The sequence below is a fragment of the Oreochromis aureus genome, linkage group 2 (assembly GCF_013358895.1).
Source record: "Oreochromis aureus strain Israel breed Guangdong linkage group 2, ZZ_aureus, whole genome shotgun sequence".
Taxonomy (NCBI): Eukaryota; Metazoa; Chordata; class Actinopteri; order Cichliformes; family Cichlidae; genus Oreochromis; species Oreochromis aureus.
In genome coordinates this window covers 19555713-19576391 of record NC_052943.1, presented here as the reverse complement: position 1 = coordinate 19576391, position 20679 = coordinate 19555713, and the positions used below count along the sequence as shown (strand labels likewise).

At 38.1% G+C, this 20679-nt stretch overlaps 1 protein-coding gene across 3 annotated transcripts in view; it reads left to right on the top strand.

Annotated features, from left to right (window-relative positions):
- Positions 1 to 4510: 4510 nt before the first annotated feature.
- Positions 4511 to 20679, top strand: part of gfra4b (GDNF family receptor alpha 4b) — a 56267-nt gene continuing 40098 nt past the window's right edge. Inside the window, exons 1-4 of one of the 3 annotated variants that reach the window (XR_004199555.2) lie at positions 4511 to 4611; positions 4687 to 4835; positions 5105 to 5191; positions 6147 to 6541. Coding sequence is in view for 1 of the 3 variants with exons in the window: in XM_031741491.2 (XP_031597351.1) it covers positions 9636 to 9678 (43 nt within the window). In the remaining 2 variants the exon portion in view is untranslated. Of the gene's footprint in view, positions 4612 to 4686; positions 4836 to 5104; positions 5192 to 6146; positions 6542 to 9292; positions 9679 to 20679 lie in introns of those variants that run through there. The other 2 variants (XM_039620377.1, XM_031741491.2) reach the window with 2 other exon arrangements.

Below are 20679 nucleotides of genomic sequence, written 5' to 3'. Positions count from 1 at the left end.
TCTAATTTGGCTAATTGTGTTTTTCCCAGGGGATCCATATACACGGCTGTCAATGAATGGGTGTCAGGTCAGTGTTAAAACATAGGTCACAACACAGACATGTGGAAAAGAGTTCCATCTTTTATTGTCAGAGTAGCATTAAATTATTAAATCTGCATATTGATTGCGATCGCCACTTTATACTGATGTTTTTTATGTAATTACTAAAACCCCTAAAAGGATTAGTAACTGTATACATATCCTGTATGTTTCGATGGCTGTCCCCCACCAAGTATAGAAACCATCTAATTTCAACCAATGAGCTGCCAGCATAAGTCTGCAGGAATTCATTCCAGTTTATTTGTATTCTCACAAACTGAAATCCATCCATCCACACGTTAATCTATCTACTTTACAACTTATTCAATGGGGAATTGAGCATATCCAGCAGAAACCCACGCAAGCATGAGCTGAGCATACAAACGCCAACCAACTTGGTGGGTAAACCTCTCACTATGAAGCCAAAGTGCTAACCGTTACACCACCATGCCACCACAAAGTGAAATGCCCAATGCTTTAATGTAGCATTAGTCATGTACTGTATATGCAGCTTATGTGATGTAGTCATTGTAAATAAACATTAATAATAATGATAAGGTCAGTTCCTTACAACCTAGTCAGCTCAAATAATTTTCTGGGTTGGTGTGAGGAGCATACAGTTGTTTCTCAGGTATTCAATGATCTGATGAACACATCCATTGTTAATCTATATTCTCACTCTTGATTTGTTATGTTCTGGTAGTTGCTAAGGAATCCCTTTTCATCGTATTTTAATGATACCCGTATTTTCTGACACACAGGGATACCATTTCTGTGCAGATTTTCAAACACGAGGAAGAACAAAAACCCATTAAAGCCCACATTATGAGGTAGGAGGGCTGACAGATGGCACAATGAAACAAGCATTGTGGGGAGTTTTTGTTTTTTCTTTTGCACACTTGTTTTTTTTTAAATCTTTATCTTTTCTGTTAACACTTGGTTAGGTTTAGGCATTAAAAATCTATGTTCGGGTTTAGGCACTAAAAGGTTAAATCTTGCGTGTGTTTACCTGCGTACCCCTGTGTGTTTGTGGGGTGTTGGCGAGGGCTAAATACGCATTCAAAAGCAACTGCTCTATGCAGATGTTGCAAAGTAATGATCTGTTTTCAATCTAAACAAAGTCCAAGTATCTACTAACGCACACTCACAAACTCTAACACTAACACAAGCTTGATCACTCTTGTCTCCAACTGACGTGTAAGTTCCTTCTTTGTTTAAACTAAAGGTCTTTTGTGTGTAATTGTATTGCATGACATACAACGCTTGGTAGATTTTCTTCTCATTTGTGAAGAACTTTGTCTTCTGTTTTGTTCTTAGACTTTTAAAAATAGCATTTAAAGAGCTGCTAACTTGTGATTTGAATGATCAACATGAAGATATAGGTGAGACTTTATCATTTAAGATGCACACGTATTTTAACTTTGAGAGACATTAAGTGCAGACTGAGCAAGTTTTGACATTATAGACATTATCCCAGAATATAATGTCTATAATGAAGATAATATAATATTATAACGATGAAGAGTATCATAATTATATGGAAGCCCGTTTCCGCCACAAAAAAAAAAGTATCGGTAACATACATTTCGACTTATTAACCTGAAATTTCGAATTAGCTCTGCCAATCAGGAATCTACGTGGAATGCGCGTTCAAAACCGGATCGCAACAAATTAGAGCTTTCGAGAGTAGCTTTGCTGATAGTAACGCCATGTGATTCAGCTAATAACACAAGGATTTTATCATTTGTAAAGCCACGCTGAAAACAATCAGCAATTTGTGAATTCATGACTGGCTGTAATGCTGGTAGCTTAGCTGTAGCATTTGTAGCTGAGGGCTTCAGCTTCAGCCGGGTAACAAGGAAATGACGTCACTCACGTAGATTACTGATTGGGCGCTAACTTGAGTTATAACTCAAAATTATGAGGAAAGTAAGTCGAAATTTCGAGAAAATAACTAGAAATTTCGAGAAAGATAAGTCGAAATTTCAAGTTATGGATACTTTTTTTTTTTTTTTTTAGTGGCGGAAACGGGCTGCCATATCATTATATTAACCAACTCCAACAAGGTGGAGACCTAAAAGTTTCTTGTGGGACTATTTCACTGAAATAACATTTTCTGCATGAAAACTTTTGTACCTCATTAACTCTTTAACTAAATTTGGGAAACTATTATATACTTTATAGAGAGATTACACAGTTACACAAGCTGTTGGTAGTCTACCTAAAACCACCTACCAGACTAAAACACACACACACCTGTATACCAAGTTATATGGCAACCTGTTTCAGGACAGATACAAATACAGACCGGGGTCAGTTCAGGGAATTCAGAATAACACACTCAGATTTTGTTGTCCTTGCCTGACTGAATGCTTTGTTTTTGTTGGTCCCGCGGGTGTTTATCACAGCATGGGTGGGTTATAGTTCAAAATAAATGAACTTTGACCTGCGCTTTGCTCAATGAAGCGGCAAAGTTTTGTAGTGGAAGCCACTGGAAATAACGGGCTTCATAGTGCAGTAGTACCATTGTTGCATCATGACTGAAAACCCTTTAAGACAGCAAAAACAGCAGCTGAAAACGGTGGAACAACACGTCATCCAGATGTGGTAGCATAAAGGAAGTCAGTTAAAATAGAAGGACCATGTACTACTAAACTGTAGCATATCATCCTGCATGACTTTACCAGGTCAGAGCGTAGACTTAAACAAGAACGATGAACACGTGGATTAATAATGATATGTCAAATGAATCTGTTGATTCTAAAGCATCACAAATACACAAGTTAGTCAAAATCTTACTGTTATTAGTACACAGTGATTAGCTGTAGAGGATTATAGTAACCTGAAACACATGAAGCTGGATGGAATATAGGAAGTATTTTACAATTCAGCATCTCCAACAGTGAAATAAAACATCATGACTAACCTCTTTTTTCAACAGCAGCATCTCTTCCTACAAACATCTCATAGAGATATCTGTGATAAAGACCAAAGAGAGACATCTATATACAAGCAGAAAACTTGGACTGGCCCACTTATTTTGGTGTGAATACTCACACATTTACAAAATCCTGAGAGATGAGTTATGGAACTTAAAACACAGAGCTGTTGATCCAGGTGCCATCTGATTATTTTTGGCCACCGGGAGTGTCAGGAAATCAGTGATAGATGTTCTCGGATAACCTTATCACCCCTTTAAACCTACCCCAGAGGTAGATAGCCTGTACTGAGAAAGCAAGAACTCATGAATCTGTCACTGCCAGTGTAACCCGATCTTTTTGCTCTACTAATCTTTGATTACATGAGTGATAATGGCTGAAGAGGGTTTAAAGTATGAGAAAAGACTCAGTAAGCATACTGTATATTCTAAATAAAGTTGCTGTGGAAAAACACCTTTGTTCTTACAATGCTCAAATGAGGCATTAGAGAACTATTATCTTTGTATCACTTACTGATTAATTAATTCAATAGTGCCCTCTCTCCTCTGTCTCTGTGCAAGTGTGTGTGTGTGTGTCTGCACCTGTGTGGTCCAAATGAAGTTTAAGACACAACTAGGCATCTAGAGAGGAGTAACCTTCCACACACCATGCACGAGACACACCATCTGTTCTAGTGAGAGGTAACAAAGTCACCGTCTGTGCAAATGTTCGCCATGGAGTCTGGCACCGATTGAGCATCACTCTATTTGGCATGGTATTGGTGACACGCTTGCCAGATTGTTGTGACTACATAGTTCTAAATTTCCTTGCATGTTTAACAGTGCAATAAAATTGTATGGTGCAAAGTTTAAGCTTTAAGCTTTAATAAATCACATTACACTTCTTTAATAGAGAAACACAATTCTGTTATTTAAAAGAAGACAGTCTAAGCTGTTTCAAATCTGTCCTTAGTTCATTAAGATGCAAAAAAAGGAGAAGAGTGAGAAAAAGCAAATGTCTCAAGCGTTCACAGAGAACAGCTACTGTTCTGTTTGCAATCAAGTACAGACATGATGTCACTATCCTGGGAGCAGTATGTATGGGATCCTTTTAAGTCAAAGCTGTGATGTTTGAAGGTGCAGAGAGAAGTGTTGAAATACACGCCACCCCCATTATTGAGCACTAAACATGAGCTTATGCTTCCAGTTCTAACCCACCGTCCTCCCTAAAACAAGTGTTGCGTTGTTATTTATTGTGTTTGTATGTTGTGGTTAACAGTTTATGTACACTCATCATGAACATAAATACCATGGTAACTTTTCTTTTTCCAGGGTGGAATGATTGCACAGTATGCATCTTTAATGACTTTTAGAAAAGAAGACTTGGGTGCTGAAGTTTGAACTTGTGTTTATGTGACAGGTGAGACCTGAGTCTGGGAACCGCCCCTGGTAGGCGGGGCTAGGTTGTTCCCTTTTATAAGCACAGGTGCAGGTAGTTAGTCCATCTGTTGTGTGAACCTGGAGCTGTGTCAACGTGTGGTCTAAGCTGTGCTATTTGGCCGTTTTAGCTTTTCTATGACAGCTTGGTGTGGATTGCATAGCCTTCTGTTGGAGAGGTAGGTCACAGAAAATGTTCTGCTTGAGTTTTGGTAGAGTTTGGTAGAGGTTTAAAGTTATTTGTACCCCTGTAGGAAAAAACATTGTTTTATGCCTGTGGGGAAACTTGTAATGGACTCCGCCACCTCTTGCCGATGCTTATTACGATACTTATTTTAGTTACCTGGAGACGGGTAACTGAAAAACCGACATGAAGCAAAGTGGGAGAGATATTCCTTCTGAGGTAAATTCTCCAGTGTAATTGATGTCCTGTTTTAATTTGCAGCTTGCCAAGCTGCTGCTTTGCTGGGGTGGATTTCTGGCTGTAGGACCGCGGTCCTTGTACGCCGGTGGCTATTGTAATTTGTTTTAAAACTGGTTTAACTTGACAGCGAATAGCTGATGACCATTTTAATCGGTGTGGCTGTTTATTTGTTTATTTCATTGTATCAGCAGGCACCAATTAATGTATAGATTGTTTTTAGAGTGGCTTAATCCTCTCTTATATTGCAGACAGTGAAGGTGCTGCGTGGAAGATGTAAACTTCTGACCACAACTGTAAATGATCCACATATGTTAGAAATGAATAAAAGAGAAAAGGTAAAGTAATGCTTAAGTTCTTGCTTAGCACATTTTACATTTTCCTGCTGGGAAAAGTCAGAAGATTGGCAGCAGAGTAGAACAAATCTTCAACTTGGGCAACAAAGTAACAAAATTAAATTGAAGGCATTATGTTTGCTGTGGTGGATTATCCACCCTGGTACAGGTTCAAGTGAGTGCCATTTGTTTACAACAGCAGAGAGCAAATGGCAGTTAATGCTTCTTAAGGCCAGAAAGGTCTGATCTCGTATTATGGTAATAGGTATACAAAAGAAGTGATTAGTACAATATCAACATAACTGAAAACAAACTGGCAGTAATTAGAAGCAAAGTCACTATTTAAACATTATTGCATTGTATATAATGTTTCATCTCAGTCGTTGTCTTGTGGCTATTCACTTAGCTACTTTATCCTTAGTATGGCCCTGTGGGGGTGGGGGGAGGTAAAGGTTGCTGTTGTGACTTTTTATTTTTGAGCCAGTCATCCTCCACGATGCGTGCTCTGTCAGACTCTCATTTGATGCTATCCACCCCCCCCACCTCACCCCCTCTACCACATTCATGTCACTCAGATCTCCATCTTCACCTACACCAGCATCTAGACTCTGGTGGGTCCTGTTCTTAATCCAGTCACTGCTGGGATTCTGTTCTGCCGTGATAAGTCACTGGAGTCTAAACACCAAATACAATGATTAATTCTTTATCTCAATAAGTCATGTTTGAGTAATTTCAAATGCTCTTTCCTTACTGGAATATAGTGTTCGGGGAACTAACATTAATGAACCTAACAATATCCAACCAGCTGTATATGTTACAGAGACGGAGTGCATACCCTCACATATGAACAAAATTCATGGCTCACCATTGACTTGTGTTGTATGAGTGGGCATAATTGTCTGCTTGAAAAACTGATCGATCCATCCTGATCCCCGGCAACCTCCTCCAACTCATCCAGGACAGACACCCAGATGTTCATGTGCCTGAAGTGCCCAGGAGACATCCTGATCAGTTGCCTGAAGCAGATTAACTTGCACACATAATTCCCCCTGGAATGATCAAGCGCTCCACCCCACTCCAACACAGAAGTCAGACATCTCCAGAGGAAGTCTATGGCTGCTGGCTGCATCCACAATTCCATTCCTTTGGTGCCTACCCAAAACTCATGTCGGGAATCTTCCTCACCTGTTGTCTGCATCAATATACCACTAGACAAATCCATGCACCCATCTCTTGCTCTTCTATCCAAATTTTAGTTTTAGGCTACTAGATAGCCCTGTGACAGACTGGTGATCTGTCCAGGCTGTACTTCTTGCCCCATTGCACCTGGGATAGGCCCCAACCACATCCCATGACCCTGAAATGGATAAGTGGAAGAGAATGGATGGATACTACATTTCTCTAAGTTAAACTAAAGCGTTTTAATGTAGCTTTTGAAATTTTATGAGTAGTCAAATAATTCTTTCACACTGTAAAGTCTTTTTTTTTTTTTTTTTTTTGTATCAGCTGTAGGCCTTTCTTTAACTTTTTGAACTCCTGGTTTCACATTATGATGGAAGCTCCTCCGGGGAGCATGATTTTCAGTGTGGTGTATTCTTCCTTTGTTGTATATGCTGCCTAACTGTTGTACTGTCATCAGCAATAAAACCAAACCACAATGTCATAGAATAACAATTAAACAAAAAGTATCCAACAAATAGGGAACTCTAGACAATGAGGATATAATGCTTTGATTTTTCAAGCAGAAATCAGCCTACAGTGAATATGGCTGCTAAATGGTTTCAACAAATATTTACAAAGCCTCTTTTCATCACCCAGTTTGGTGATTTTGACACCAGCGATTATGGGTACAATAACTAATCCCTCATTAATGTTGTGTCCTCACTGCTCTGTGTCACAAGGATAGGAAATCAATGAACCTGTGCCTGAAGCAAAAACAGAGCTGTCCATCTCCCATGTTTAAATAGCACCTCCTCTCCAAACTGAAAGAAGTATGAAATTCTGGATCTACTGGCAGTAACTTAGTCTCCAAAGGGCAACATAATCATGTTTACCAGGCAGGTCCATCTACAAGAGAACTCCTAGCGGAGGGGATTAGATCACATTTGGTCAACATTTCCTAATTTGAGCATAAAATAGACCTTTCTGAATCCACGATAGACTTGGAAGGAGCAGGAGACTAATGGTTTATGAGAAAACAAACATTTGCTCTCTAATTCTCCCAAAACCATTTACTGGGCTTTTTCATTCTTCCAAATTTGATGTTAATTTGAATTACAAATGCCGATGCACATTGCAAATATGTATGAAGAAATCCCTATGGCACCGAGCTGCTCTTTAAAGATTCAGAAAGCAGTTTCAGAGCCCATCTTCCCATGTTTAACATTTCCATTGGGAGTCCTTAATGTATTGTTCCAGATATTCTCACTGCAAACTTGTTAGGGAACTAAAATTACAATCGTTGAGGCATAAAGACATTTTACAGTTACAGTTTTTCCAATGTGAGACTTCAGCAAAAAATAAAAAGTTGAAACAACTATGGCTCTGAAAATGCTTAAATTAATGTTGCTGGCTCATGTAAGTCCATTGAAGCACTACAGCACAGCAGCCACAGGCAGTAAAGATGATACTAACAGGCGGAAATGGCCCTTCCGAGGTCTTCATTCTGTCTTTCATACACAGCTGGATCATCCTTTTGGACCCTTGGTTGCTTTATAGACACAAACACGTGCACAAATATACAGTAAAGCATACACACTGAGTCTGGCTGATCCAATACTGTGACTCTTTTGTTATCTGCTCCTCACCAGCTTTGTTTGCATGGATCATCTGGAAACTCTATTTGTTGCTGCCGTTTTGGAGATGCACTAAAGTGGTCAGTCAACAAACTCTAAATGCACATCCTGGTCTACTGATGTTCTCTTCGAACAAAAAGGGCCTCTGAACCATAAAATGAACAGATGGTGCGAAAGTTGAATTCTTAACACTAAAGAATCAATAACTGTCTGTTTCAAAACAGTGAACAGCTCTGAAAATTGAGCATTGTAGGTCTGGCTGTCAGTACTGACTGGGAACTGCATCCACCTCTCTGTAGGGGGCAAGCATTAAAGGTTTTCCGTGAAACAAAAGAGAAAACTTTATAGTTTGATAAGACTGCAGTGTATTAATATTGTTTGAAACATGTCACTTTCACACAGCTATCAAGGTGTTGTGTTGTCCTGTGCATAAAAAAAAAACAAAAAAAAAAACAGTTTTAAAGTATTTTTGGTTTTCAGCCATCAGATGGTGTCTTGTATTTATCTTATGTGTCTGTATTAGTTGTCACATCAATATCCTCATATAATGATGTTAGGTTAGCATATTACTACATGAATTTCAACTGTTAGAGCTTGTACAAAGAAGCCTAATCAAACAGACTTCTGGTTGAGAATGTCCCAAATGTGCCTTTTTTAAGAGTCTGTATTGTTATTAACCTTTTGTTCGGCTTCTTCTCCGCCCCCCCCAAGAAAATACATGCATTCAACATTTGGGGAGCTCACACACTTTCCTCTATTTCAGTTCAAAGTACCAATTTACTTTTCTTTTTAAGTCTCTTTTTTATTAACTCTGGCTGCAAAATCTCATACTTTTTATTATATAAGCAATTTGAATGACAAGTGTTAGACCTTGAGGTGATGAGAAAGGATGGGAATGAATAGTAGGAATTATAAAAAAAAAAAGGGAGCTCTTTATCTCCTTGTTTCATGGAATTCAGGTAGTGATTAAAGTTAAAAGTATATAGTCAACTGCTTGAAATGGTCTACATTTTTTAGGTTAGAAAATCAGAAACTATAAGGAAAACATGAGATGCTCAATAAATTCTATCCAACCTATCACATAGTAAGTGAAGACACAGTTAACTACTTTCCCCACACTGTAGGTCCTCTGAGTCATAACATTATAGTGTTTCTGTGAATTAACATTATCTCATTTTCACCGCTAAGCCCTGACCACGTAAGCATGCGGTTTAAAATGTCCCTTCCTACACAAACAGTCCCCCCTCCTCCCCACCCCACGTCTTTGGCAGTGGTTCTCCCCAGCACTCTGCATCTCTCCAGCAGCGGACTCAAGGACCTGTGTGACCACCTCGACGTGCAACAGAAGGCTCTCTGACAATACCGGACCATACAACGCACAGGACAACTTCCCCTCACAATATTACGCATGGCTCTGCCTTTGCGCAAAAGCGCGACTCTAACAGCGACTTGGAAGTAACTGATGGGATTGTAAGACAAAAAAAGACAGGGACAACTAGAAAAAGACGATTTGAGGATTTTTCAAGAGCTTATTCTCTTTGCGCAAATAATGATCTCCAAATGCATAAAGGGGCACTTCATTCTTACCGTGTAATTATCCTGCTGTAGGTGTAGCTCCGACGCATAACCAGAAATTCAAATTTCAAACGGAGATGGATCTGTGGGGAGTTTATCTCTTTCATCTTATAACTTTGGGTGAGTAAAAACTTGTCTTTTCTATTAGAGCACCAATTAACCAATGTCACCTGTCCTCGCCCGGGAAACAAAGTAAAACAATCACGATTCGGGTTTTGATTGCAAAAAGCTGATGAAATTAAGTTGGAAGGAGTTCATCGGTTGTCCCCTCCTTGAGCCTTTAGGATGACTGTATGATCACAACTGTATTTCAAATCTTTCCGTAAAATGGCATTTAATTAATCAACAATAACTCAAGAACGAGAATGATAAATTAGCGGTATTCCTCAGCCTGTGTGGTCGGCTATGCAAAACGGATATGCCTACGTGCACGTGCTTATGTGTGAGCGTAGGTGTCCGTGCATGGATGCTTTTAGTGTAGGTGCATTTTCCCACTACAGGTATTGATGTGTATAGTATCTTTGGCTTAACTTCTGCATTTATACGAAATGCACTATGATACATATCCACGTGACATGTGTTCATATCATGAAAAAATGTTAAATGGCTTTATCAGTCAAAATACCCTTAAATATACATTTTCAAACTTTAAATAGCAGAATTTCTTTTTTCTTTTCAAGTAAAGCCTCTAAAAGTGACCATCAGCAGCAGTACATCAGTCATTGCTGTGAGTGTCACTGAGGTACCTGCTCTCTGTGTAATTGAATGGAGCTGGAATATTGATTTTTTTTTTATTATTTTTTTTTATTTTTTTGTGGTAACAGTCCACTGTCTTCAAAGAGAAGAGCAGCTTGTTGTTGGGTCTCAGTGTCTCTTTGTCATTATACACAAATGTGTCAATCTCAGTCCTGCTGCCACAGTGTTAACTATTATGATTATACCCACTGATGGCTGCAACACAAGACAGCATCATGCCCAATTTAATTGGCACCAGGTTTCCTGCTTAACAAAGACAGTAAAAAGCACTGTATCTAACTCCTTTATTCATTATTAATATCCACATTGGAGGTCTTCATTAGAGAAATGAAAGAAGATGCCAGTAAGAAATGCTGAATGGGAAAACAGTTTGCTTTTTGAGTCAGCTTTTCTCTCCATATTGACCTTTGATGAAAGCACTTTATTTTGGCATGATCTGGCTGGTAATGGATAACTGGAAAAAGACAGAGATATGGCCATATGCCTTGTAGCAACTCCCCATTTGTATTTAATTTCACAAACCTGCATATTCATGTTAAAATTTGAATATTTGTCATAAAAAAGCATGTCTTCATTCAAAAGAAAGTCTAAGTCTGCTTAGCCATCTGCTTAAATTAATTAGCCAAGATCCAACTGTAAAAGGTCAGAAAATACAGCCTGGTTGGATGACTCAACTCATTTAGTCAGCCTTGTGGGCAGAAAAATAAAATCGCACATTACCAAGCTCTCCTCACTATTCCAGATACCTGCAAGTCAACACAGAGTGATCTCAAAATGACCACAATTTTGGAAGAAAGTGCTCTTAAACTGAACACCAGGAGTCGTAGTTCTCAGCTGGGAATTGGGCCATTAGAGGTTGGCATTGTCAGATTATTCCTCTGGTTTTGTTGCCTCACTTTGCTGTGAAATCAAGTTAGAACGGTGAAAGATTTTCGTTCCAGCAAAGAACTACACAGAAATACAGCATATTAGGACGTAGTAGGGCACTTTGAGGCATATGTACTGGAGTGCGCCCTGTGTGTGTGGGTGTGTGTGTGTGTGTGTGTGTCATTTCACTTTTATTGTTCCCTTGATAAGAACCAGACGTGTTTCCTTAGGGGCTGAAATAATGAGTCAATTAATTGGATAGAGTTAGTTGACAGCTTTAAATTCTTAAGTCTGTTTTCCCTGGAAACATGCATGCTTTCAGGTTATCACAATCCAAGCGTTTTTCTCCTTTGTTTTTTTTTTTCCTTTTCCTTTCAAACACTTGGCGAGACAAACCTGACAAGCTGTTTGATTTGTAGAACAAATAAGTGACATATTTTTCAACGATGATAATAATAATAATAATAAATTAGTTGCAGCTTTATAATGCTTGTTGGCTTGGTTGAAAGAGCTCTGGAAATGACTTAAAATAGTTCCATTGGTGCTTTTTCATTAATTAGCTGCACCTGGCGTAATCTGGTTGATTTGGTCTGTGATGAGACACAAACAGTGATGATGTTCGGCCCAGACCTGCAAGTACTGAGGAAGACATTAATCTAGCAGAGGGTCAGTTTATACATTCAGAGGACTTATGGAGTTCAGAGTGAATCACTCTTGCCTGCGCTGTTATGGAAAGCTAAAATGAATCTGAGGCAAGTAGTTGACTGTCCGAGCTTTGATTTTATCTTGTGTGATAAATGTGCGCTGGTGTTCACTGTGACGGGTCCACACCGAAGCTCAAAATTATATAGAATTAAGCACAATTGTGCTGTGCAAGTCTTTTTTAAAGGTTAGATAAGCTTTTCTTTTAGTATTAACTTGAAACGGAAAATTGTATGCCGCAGTTACATCCCAGTGATTTCATATCAAGGTGCAACTCCCAATTGTAGGACAAGATGATTGCATTTAATATTAGTAGGTCTAACTGAGTGAAAGCATCAGAAGTGATCTCTAGTGGCACTCAGACTAGTAATGGTTGCAGTGAAAACTTAATATCAGGTGACAAGAATGCAAATTTATTTCTCTTCTAACATTTTTCCTGATTAAAGCCTGTTACAGCGATTTAGTTCATCTTAAGAAGAGAGTGCACAGAATCTATCATTTAAAAGCACCTTCTTCAATCACAGCTGCTTCAGCACCCGGTTTAAGCCTACCATCATGCTATATTCTGTGATTTAATGGTTTTGACATTGTGGGATATGACCTGTGTCTTTAATGGAGATAGATAAGTACTGCCACGCATGCTATTACCTAGCATACTGGCCGGCCTCTCGTAGGGGGGATTTGTCATGAATCTCATTTGAAGCAGGTAGCACCCATGGCGAAGAGACAACCCATCACAAGCTTTCTTCTGTCCTACGTGATGAAAGCCCATGCTTCTTCTTAATGCCACTTTAACAAAGAAATCCCATGTCGGACACAAGATGCATGTGAACCCTAACATCAATGACACGTAAGGGCTAAAAACCCTGGCTCCATTCCCATTCTGGCTAAAACACAGATTATATAACACCTTATGCAATTTAAAGGGGTGTTGTTTCACTGCAGCTCGAAATTCAACAAATTTTATGTTACGTCTAGCAATTATATTATCACACTATAAAGAATTAGCTCATTAACAGCTTAGCTTCCACAGACATTTATATGGACTTCTTTGATTGAGACAAGAATAATTTATGTCAGAGAGCCTGAAATTTTTATAGCACTTCTCTTAGTGGCCCCTTGGTATCCAAATAAGATCCAAGAGAGGAACAATTTCACTTTCTGTATTTCTTGGAACACATAGTCTGTTTCACTGTGTAATTTAGTGCTGATTGTAGGGAAAATGTAGCCTGGTTCCAGAACTCATCACCACCCACACCTCTGATTTGTTCAGTGATTCAAATGAAGTGAAATAAAATGGCCAGGCAAGGGAAAATCAACTATTCAGATGGTATTAAGCTAAACACACACACATTATAAAGCCAAGTATCCATTCTAAACTCTATTTAAAGGTAATCAACAAAAATGAGTATACATTTTCAGACTTTTCCACATTTCCAGCTCATAACAATAAAAATAAACTAAATAGAAAAAAATTACTTGCCAGCGTAATGTAATACGGTTCAGCAACACTAGGAACTGCACTACGAATTTCAAGCTGACTATACATCTTGAATCTTAAACTGGTTTAGTTTTAATTGGCGGTACTTAATGTTATATTTTTGTACATTGTGTCTATGCCATAAAACGATATTCAGTTTTTCCCTGTGGGTTTTGAGCATCCATCCATCTAGCCATACATATTCTTCCACTTTTCTTTCATGTCAGTGTCACAGTGGGGCTGGATCCCAGCTGTTATAGGGTGAAAGTCAGGTCACAGGTACCAGTTTGTCACACAAGAGAGCCATTCACACTCACAGTCAGTTTACTATTCCCAATTAACCTAATGTGCATGTCTTTGGGCTATGGGAGGAAGCCAGAGTACCCTGGGAGAACCCACGCAAGCTTCTCCCTCTAAGCCAGCAGATTCAAGTCCAGGACACTCTTGCAGTGAGGCAACAGTGCTGACTGTACTGCCTGCAGTTTTAAAGACCATGCAAGAAACTTAATTTTAAAGCTAACAGCTGCCTTGAATTCCACTATCTGTCCTCTTTTATTTCATTTTCATCACTGCCTGACTGTTTAACCAAAACCACAAGACATTTATTATAATTTCACTGTTACCGTTTATTTTTAAATGTTAATATTAAGCACTTGCCAGTGTTCTTTGTTGGAGTAGTGAGGTGTACCAAAGCGATAATCATTTGGTTATCCAGTAGAAAAGGGATGTAAAGTATCATTTTGTACACAAAGTACTTTTTAATATAGTGCAGTAGGTGAGGAAATAAAGGAGAATGAAATTATGGAATTCGGCACAAGTGAAAGTTGCATTACTAACTTAATGCATCTGTCCTAAATACACCTTTGCTGAGCTCGTGATTATTAGACATCAAGAGTTAGTGTTGCATCTAGTGAACATAATAGTCTACAGGATATAAAATTATAAAGGATACGAGTTTTCCTTCTATCAATATAGTACATTTGAGCAGCGGTCACTTGCTGGCAGAGCAGGAAGCTAAAAGCTTCAGAGACAGAATGGCTGCTACACTTTTCCTGTAGGCTGCTTCTCTTCTCCTGCTATTCTAGGAGCCCTTTAAATGCCTTTGTATTTAATTATTGAGGTTTTAGAATCTGCTGTTAAGCTGGCACATTGCCATTCATCTGATGTCAGTCAGTCTGATGGCTCCGACCTTTAATGGGGACATTATTTAATTTCTCACATAATCATCTTCCTATAATATTAAACTATGATAACTTTAAACAGTACATAAAGTTTGAGAGTAAAAGAGCCGCTCGCCGTTGGAATGTCTAAAAGTCTGAGACAAGCTGGGGGAGGGTTATTGCGAAAGACATGCCATTGATTAGGAGTGATGTATGTGGGTGAAAAATAAATGAGTCTGAGTTTAAAGCCCTAATCCATTATTATAGTCGAGTGCCCCGAGTTATATCACTGGTACCTCATTACCGAATGTGTTTACACTTTAAGATTTATGTGATTGAAGACATTCTATTAGAGGAAAATGACCAACAACAGGTAATTTGGAGACACGGTATACAATGCCTGTCTAACATTAGCGGTCTCATTTTCCTGTTTTCACAAATCAGTCATGTCTCATTTGGTTATGTTTTTCTCTTGTGTATTGAGATTTTATTAGGTGTTTCAAGCTGCTGCAAGCAAAAATTTTTATATTAACACCAGGTCAGAAACAAATCACTTTTGTATATGAAATGTTTTTCTTACTTTGTTTGTGATGAACACACAGATAACTCAGACAGCTCTACAGTCTCTTCCTGCCATTCTACAGAGCATTTCAGCAAAGCATCATTAAATAGTCTAAGTTTAACAGTGCATTTAAATTACACATAAACAACACTCTAACCCAGCTTTAACTCTTCATGTGTTATTTAAACTTATAAAAAGCTAAAAATGTAAAAACATGACACGCCAAATATGCCTGAAGTAGCATGAATTTACACATAATACAATGATATCGCATTTGGGTTTCCAGCCAGCAACTAAACAACAGACAAACTACATTAAGCTACTTGCTGGTGATCACAAAGGAGTGCTAGTATTAGATATTTATCCTTATGTGATACTGGAGACCAGTGCACAGGGAAAAGGAGAATGAGCACTGGAATTAATTATGTTGTGATTTGCAACTACATAAATAAATCAGAATTTTATAGGTGTAGTAAATTTAGTGAATGAGTAAATATCCTGAAATGTATATCCAGATAGAGAAAAAAAAAATGTTTAAAGTTTTTAACGATGCTGTAAAAATCTTTAAGAGTTCTCTCCATAATGTGATGAAAGCTTTTTATACACCTCTGGGTAAATTCGGTGGTACTATGTTCGTTTTTCCGCATTCTATAAAATAAATCTTGGACAAAAAATTATTTTTCCAAAAGAGAATAAAAGAATATTCATCCAGGTGAACTGGTGATTATAAATTAGCTGTAGAGGTGAATGTGAGCATGAATAACTCTCTCTCGGTTTTTGTGAGCACTGCGATAGACTGACAGCCTGTCATGGGTGTATCCTTCACCTCACCCAGTGCTACGACCCTCGGTTCAACAGGGCTATGGAAATAGCCATAATTAAAGCATTCTTAAATAAAAGTCAAAACTAAAAGAAAACTTCTCAAATTCATGATTTTCCTTCTTTACAGTTGTGATATGAAATGGACGGGTACTTTTTATAAAAGATAAAAACTGATGAAACAGACCCCAAACAGTGGGCTGACAAGTGAAAAGTTCAGTGTTCACACAGCCACTTCTTTGTCACTCTCTTTTCTTATGTAAGATTTAACACTTATTGGGAGGCTTTTATTGCACTTACAGTTGATTAAATTCATCTTCACTTTAACTGTCACTTATATGCTCCATTATATGTGTATGAAGAGAGACAAAGAGAGAGAGTGTTTTTTCTTTATCTTACTAACAAATGAATACCAATACTGTAAATTGTAAGTATACATACTAAATGTAGAGTGTTATGTTGCAATATGAATGGTAAAAGTAGGAATGTAAGAACAAGAAGCTTTACTATTATAATGATATTAAATCTATAGACATTTGCCCCAAAAAGTTGATTCTGTTCATCTGGATGTAACGTTTGATTGGTTGAGGTAACTGTTGCCCCAGAGTTTGATACAAATGTTGATCACATAATAAAATCATGTTGGGAAAATCAGGATATGCATCAGTATCAGGTCTGAAAAATTCGGATAGATGGATGCCTATTTCTAACGCTACATATTCAGAGTTTATTTTAATTTTTAAACTGTTAATCTACCATCTGAGTCAGTCTGAGCTCTGTGTGGAAACCTCATGGAACAGTTTTCACACACGCATTAAGTAAGACTTATAATTTCTTTAAATATTTATAGAAATCTGGTTGCAAAATGTTTTTAAAGTACAAATAAAATGTACAAAAACAAAGAGCTATGCTTCATGGTGCCAGAATAAGACTGGCTTTCCCTCCATGCATAATTACAAACTGAGATACAGTGGCTGCTTTATAACTGACTTTGTAATATCTGTCCAGGATCATGCAACAGCAACCACTAACAAAGGTCTGGGCAGGAAAATCACTGTGGTTTAAGTTGGAAGAACATTCTAGCTCATGGATAAGTGCTTTTGAAAATCAGTCTTACATTTTGTTTTGTTTGACTGATATGTATTGTTGACCAAGCAATTTCTGTTAGTATGATGTGAATTTGTGAATAAGCAGTGAGGATTTAGTAAAATAACACACTGTTTAAAACAACTATTGAAGACTATCCATCCATTCACTCTCTCTCCAGCTCTGAAACCAGGATTTATGTCGATGGAGGCAAATTGTTCCTGGTAGGATCTCTTAAGAAAAAATGGTGCTGGGTGAAGAACCAATGTGATTCACAAGAGCTCTGTGGAAAAAACAGCAGACCATGTTACCTCACTCAGATTGGGATTACTAAGCCAATATCCCAGCATCACTCCTGGGGGGAGGGGCTCGTAGGTGAGCATCTGGTGGTCAGATCTTAGCCCATGGGGTGCGGTCACACACAGCCCAAATGAGCCACATGAGCCAACCCTCCTGCAGAACCAACACCTGTAACGACTGTAGGGGTCCAGTCCAGTGTGGATCAGGTGGCAGCCAAAGATGGAAGCCTTGGTGGTCTGGTTGCTGTAACCATGTGGAATTATTTTTGTGGAAAAAGTAGTGTGTGTTAAAATGTAATCACAAGCAAATAATTCCATTTTAGGGGTGTAAGGATTTATTGCCACTTGTTCAGTTAAATTCCTCATGTGTAACTTAAAAAACCCACAAACTCTGAGCCAAGCCCACAAACTAGCCATCATCCATGTAAGCGTATCAGCTTGGCAATCACTGTAGCAGAAGCAGCTCTGCTCTTGAAGCTGAATTCTATGAAATCTATCTGACTGATAGTTTGAAGGGTGGGGCCCAAAGAAAGAAGGGCCCTAATGTGATTGGTCAGTTTCAAAGAAGTGGCACCACAAACTCTACGACTGGCAATCATTGACAGTGTGAGTTACGCCATGGCAGCAGTATAAGTGCTGTTTTATACCACGTTTGTTAACAATTTGAAAATAAAGTTCGACAAATTCACTATCAAAAGTTAGTTTTTGCTGTGTACAAGAGGAAATACTGACAACTGTCAATGGATTACTTTATTACTGAAGAAACTGGAGGGTTTTTGTGCCAAGTTATGAAACCGCTGCACTCCTGAGATAAAGATACAATAAATTCAACTGTAGTTTGAAGGCTTTATTTTCTTTCATTTACTTTGTACTCCTTTAAAGCTTTAATTGCCGACTATCATATTTAGCAGAATTAAACTTGTAAATCATGGTGTGATTTTGCTTCAGTGAATCAGCTCCAGCAGCAGCATTAAAATGGTGTATTCTTTATTGACTTAATAATTTATAAAGTTTAAAGTATATTTTAATGCAAAATATTTGTACTTTTACTTCAGTAAAAGGTCATTTCTACAGAATGTACATATACTGTAATATTACAACTATTGAAGGGCAGGATTTAGGATAGGATACTTCTTTCACAACTGTTAAAAGTTGACAGTCGGTGCCCTCAGTGGTCACTGGTCTGATCCTTACAGAAGATAAACTCTATTATACCTCTTTTTGAAAGAGAGACTAAGAAGCACTAAAAATACTCAGGTGAAAGAAAATATGACTTTTTAAATTGAGTAACAGTGATACAGCCACAAAATGGATTCCTTCAATCTGCTTAATATGAATACTGAAAACTGCTGAGGATTACAAAGTTTAGAGGCACAAAGTGAAAACGATACGTAGACCTGATCTGACTAAAAGCTGCATTAGACCCGTTAGGAAATTCAGAAGATGGCTCTGAGGTTATAGACATACAGTGGCCTCTAAGGGCCAAACAGAGGCTCATTAACTCAGAGTCTGTCAGCGGTTATCGAGAGAAAAGGACTGTTCCAGACAAGTAGGCATGGCCCCATTATGACACAGTTTCAAATGGAGGGCTTAAGCTCCATTTTTTGCTTTCCTCTTGTATTTCTGGGCCACTGCTAGATTTATTTGGGGTGAGTGAAGTTTCACGAAGATATATGGAGGTGAATACACAGGACAAAGACCCAAGACATACTTTTTGGTCTTCGGTAGTTGTTTTATTTTATTTAAATGTCTGTAAGCTAGCCTTAAATACCTCTGAGTCATCAAAAAATACATTTTTATGAGTGGTGTAATCCTCTTAAAAATTATAAGATTAGCTGATGTGGATTTCTTAATAACATTGTTCTCTCTTATTTTGATTAAATAACCTTGAGTCTGCTTTGGAATTTATTTTTGAATAATATAGTGAGTTTTCTCTGTTTCTTCTTTGACTTCCTGGCATTAATAACCACAAAGAGTGTAGGCAGTAGTAATCTATCCAGTGTTTTTTCCTCTCAACAGAAATGACAGCTGCTGAAATTCATTCCCTTATCCCCTTTCCAATTTTACTGTGGTAAAAGCTACTCTGTCATACACTGGTCATGTTTTTTGAAAAGACTTGTGGAACACTGTATCCAGCAGTAATAGTAATTACTGCTTAAATCCGCGTACTATGAAAAGGCCAAGAAAAAGTGTCTTAGGTTTGATATGTATGTTCCCCTTTCTCTAAATTAACTTCTTTTCACAACTGCTGGCCTATTATATTGGCCCAGAAGATTTAAAATATGTGGCAAAAAGTTTAGAAACCAAACTCTAAGCCAGAAAAGGAGCTCAGACAACATTGCTTGCACATGATGGATGCAGCTTCCTTGTATCATTGTTGCCTAAAAAACAGGTTTTGTGACAGGCAGGATGAACGAGCTCAGCAAAGGGACTGTTTAATATCTGTAGCCGTGCATATGTACTGTAGGCTTATATGACTGCTATTATTCAATTAAAATAAGTGCAGCATCAGACTTTATAGTATTTAATTACCGTTTCATTGTTTGTTTACAGGCCCAGGCAAGTGAATTACACTACAGTTCAGCCAGCAAATGGAATTGTTTCTTATCAGCGTTCCCAGACTAGACCATACAACAGCTGAGTTACGACACCAAACAGTTTTTCACTGAAATTAATTCAGCATCTTTTATGCCTAGGAGGATCTCTTCAGTTAATCAAATCAGCAAAATCAGTTTGTGCCCTTATTGTAACCACAATAAAAAGGAATGACTGGAAATTCTCGTTTGCACAGTATGAATTGAATTATTGTCTAGACCGAGAAACATGAAATAGAGAAAATGGCAGTAAAGCGATAAAATCAGAACCTACCAGCAATCTGCGGAGCCTGTCCTGTCCTCAGTCCGATCCATATGACTCAAGTTACAGTTGTAGTAAAAGTACTGATCCTACCTTGGAGCTTTCCAGGAGACGAACATCTGATTACAATGCAATATTAACAAAGACAATATGAAAGGTCACACAAAAAAATACTAAATTATCCAGCGATATAAATATGTATATGTGTTAGCTATTAAGATTTACCTGAACTTCCAGGAACAGAGGTGCACTCATACAATGAGGGCAATAAGTCTTAATTTATTAAAACAGACATGTATCAGTTTTCCACTAACTTTCATATATCTGACAAATAAAGATGTCTATTCTTGTGTAAATGAAACACTACTTTAAATACCTGGATGAAAAATACAGTAGTATAGATTTACCTTTGACTCTTGGTGAGATGCTAAAAACATCTGCATGCAGGAGAAACCCTGTCTATTTATTGAGGCTCCCCTGAAAGGTGCTGGTAATGATCGCACATTCATCCTTCAAAAATACACATTCACACTG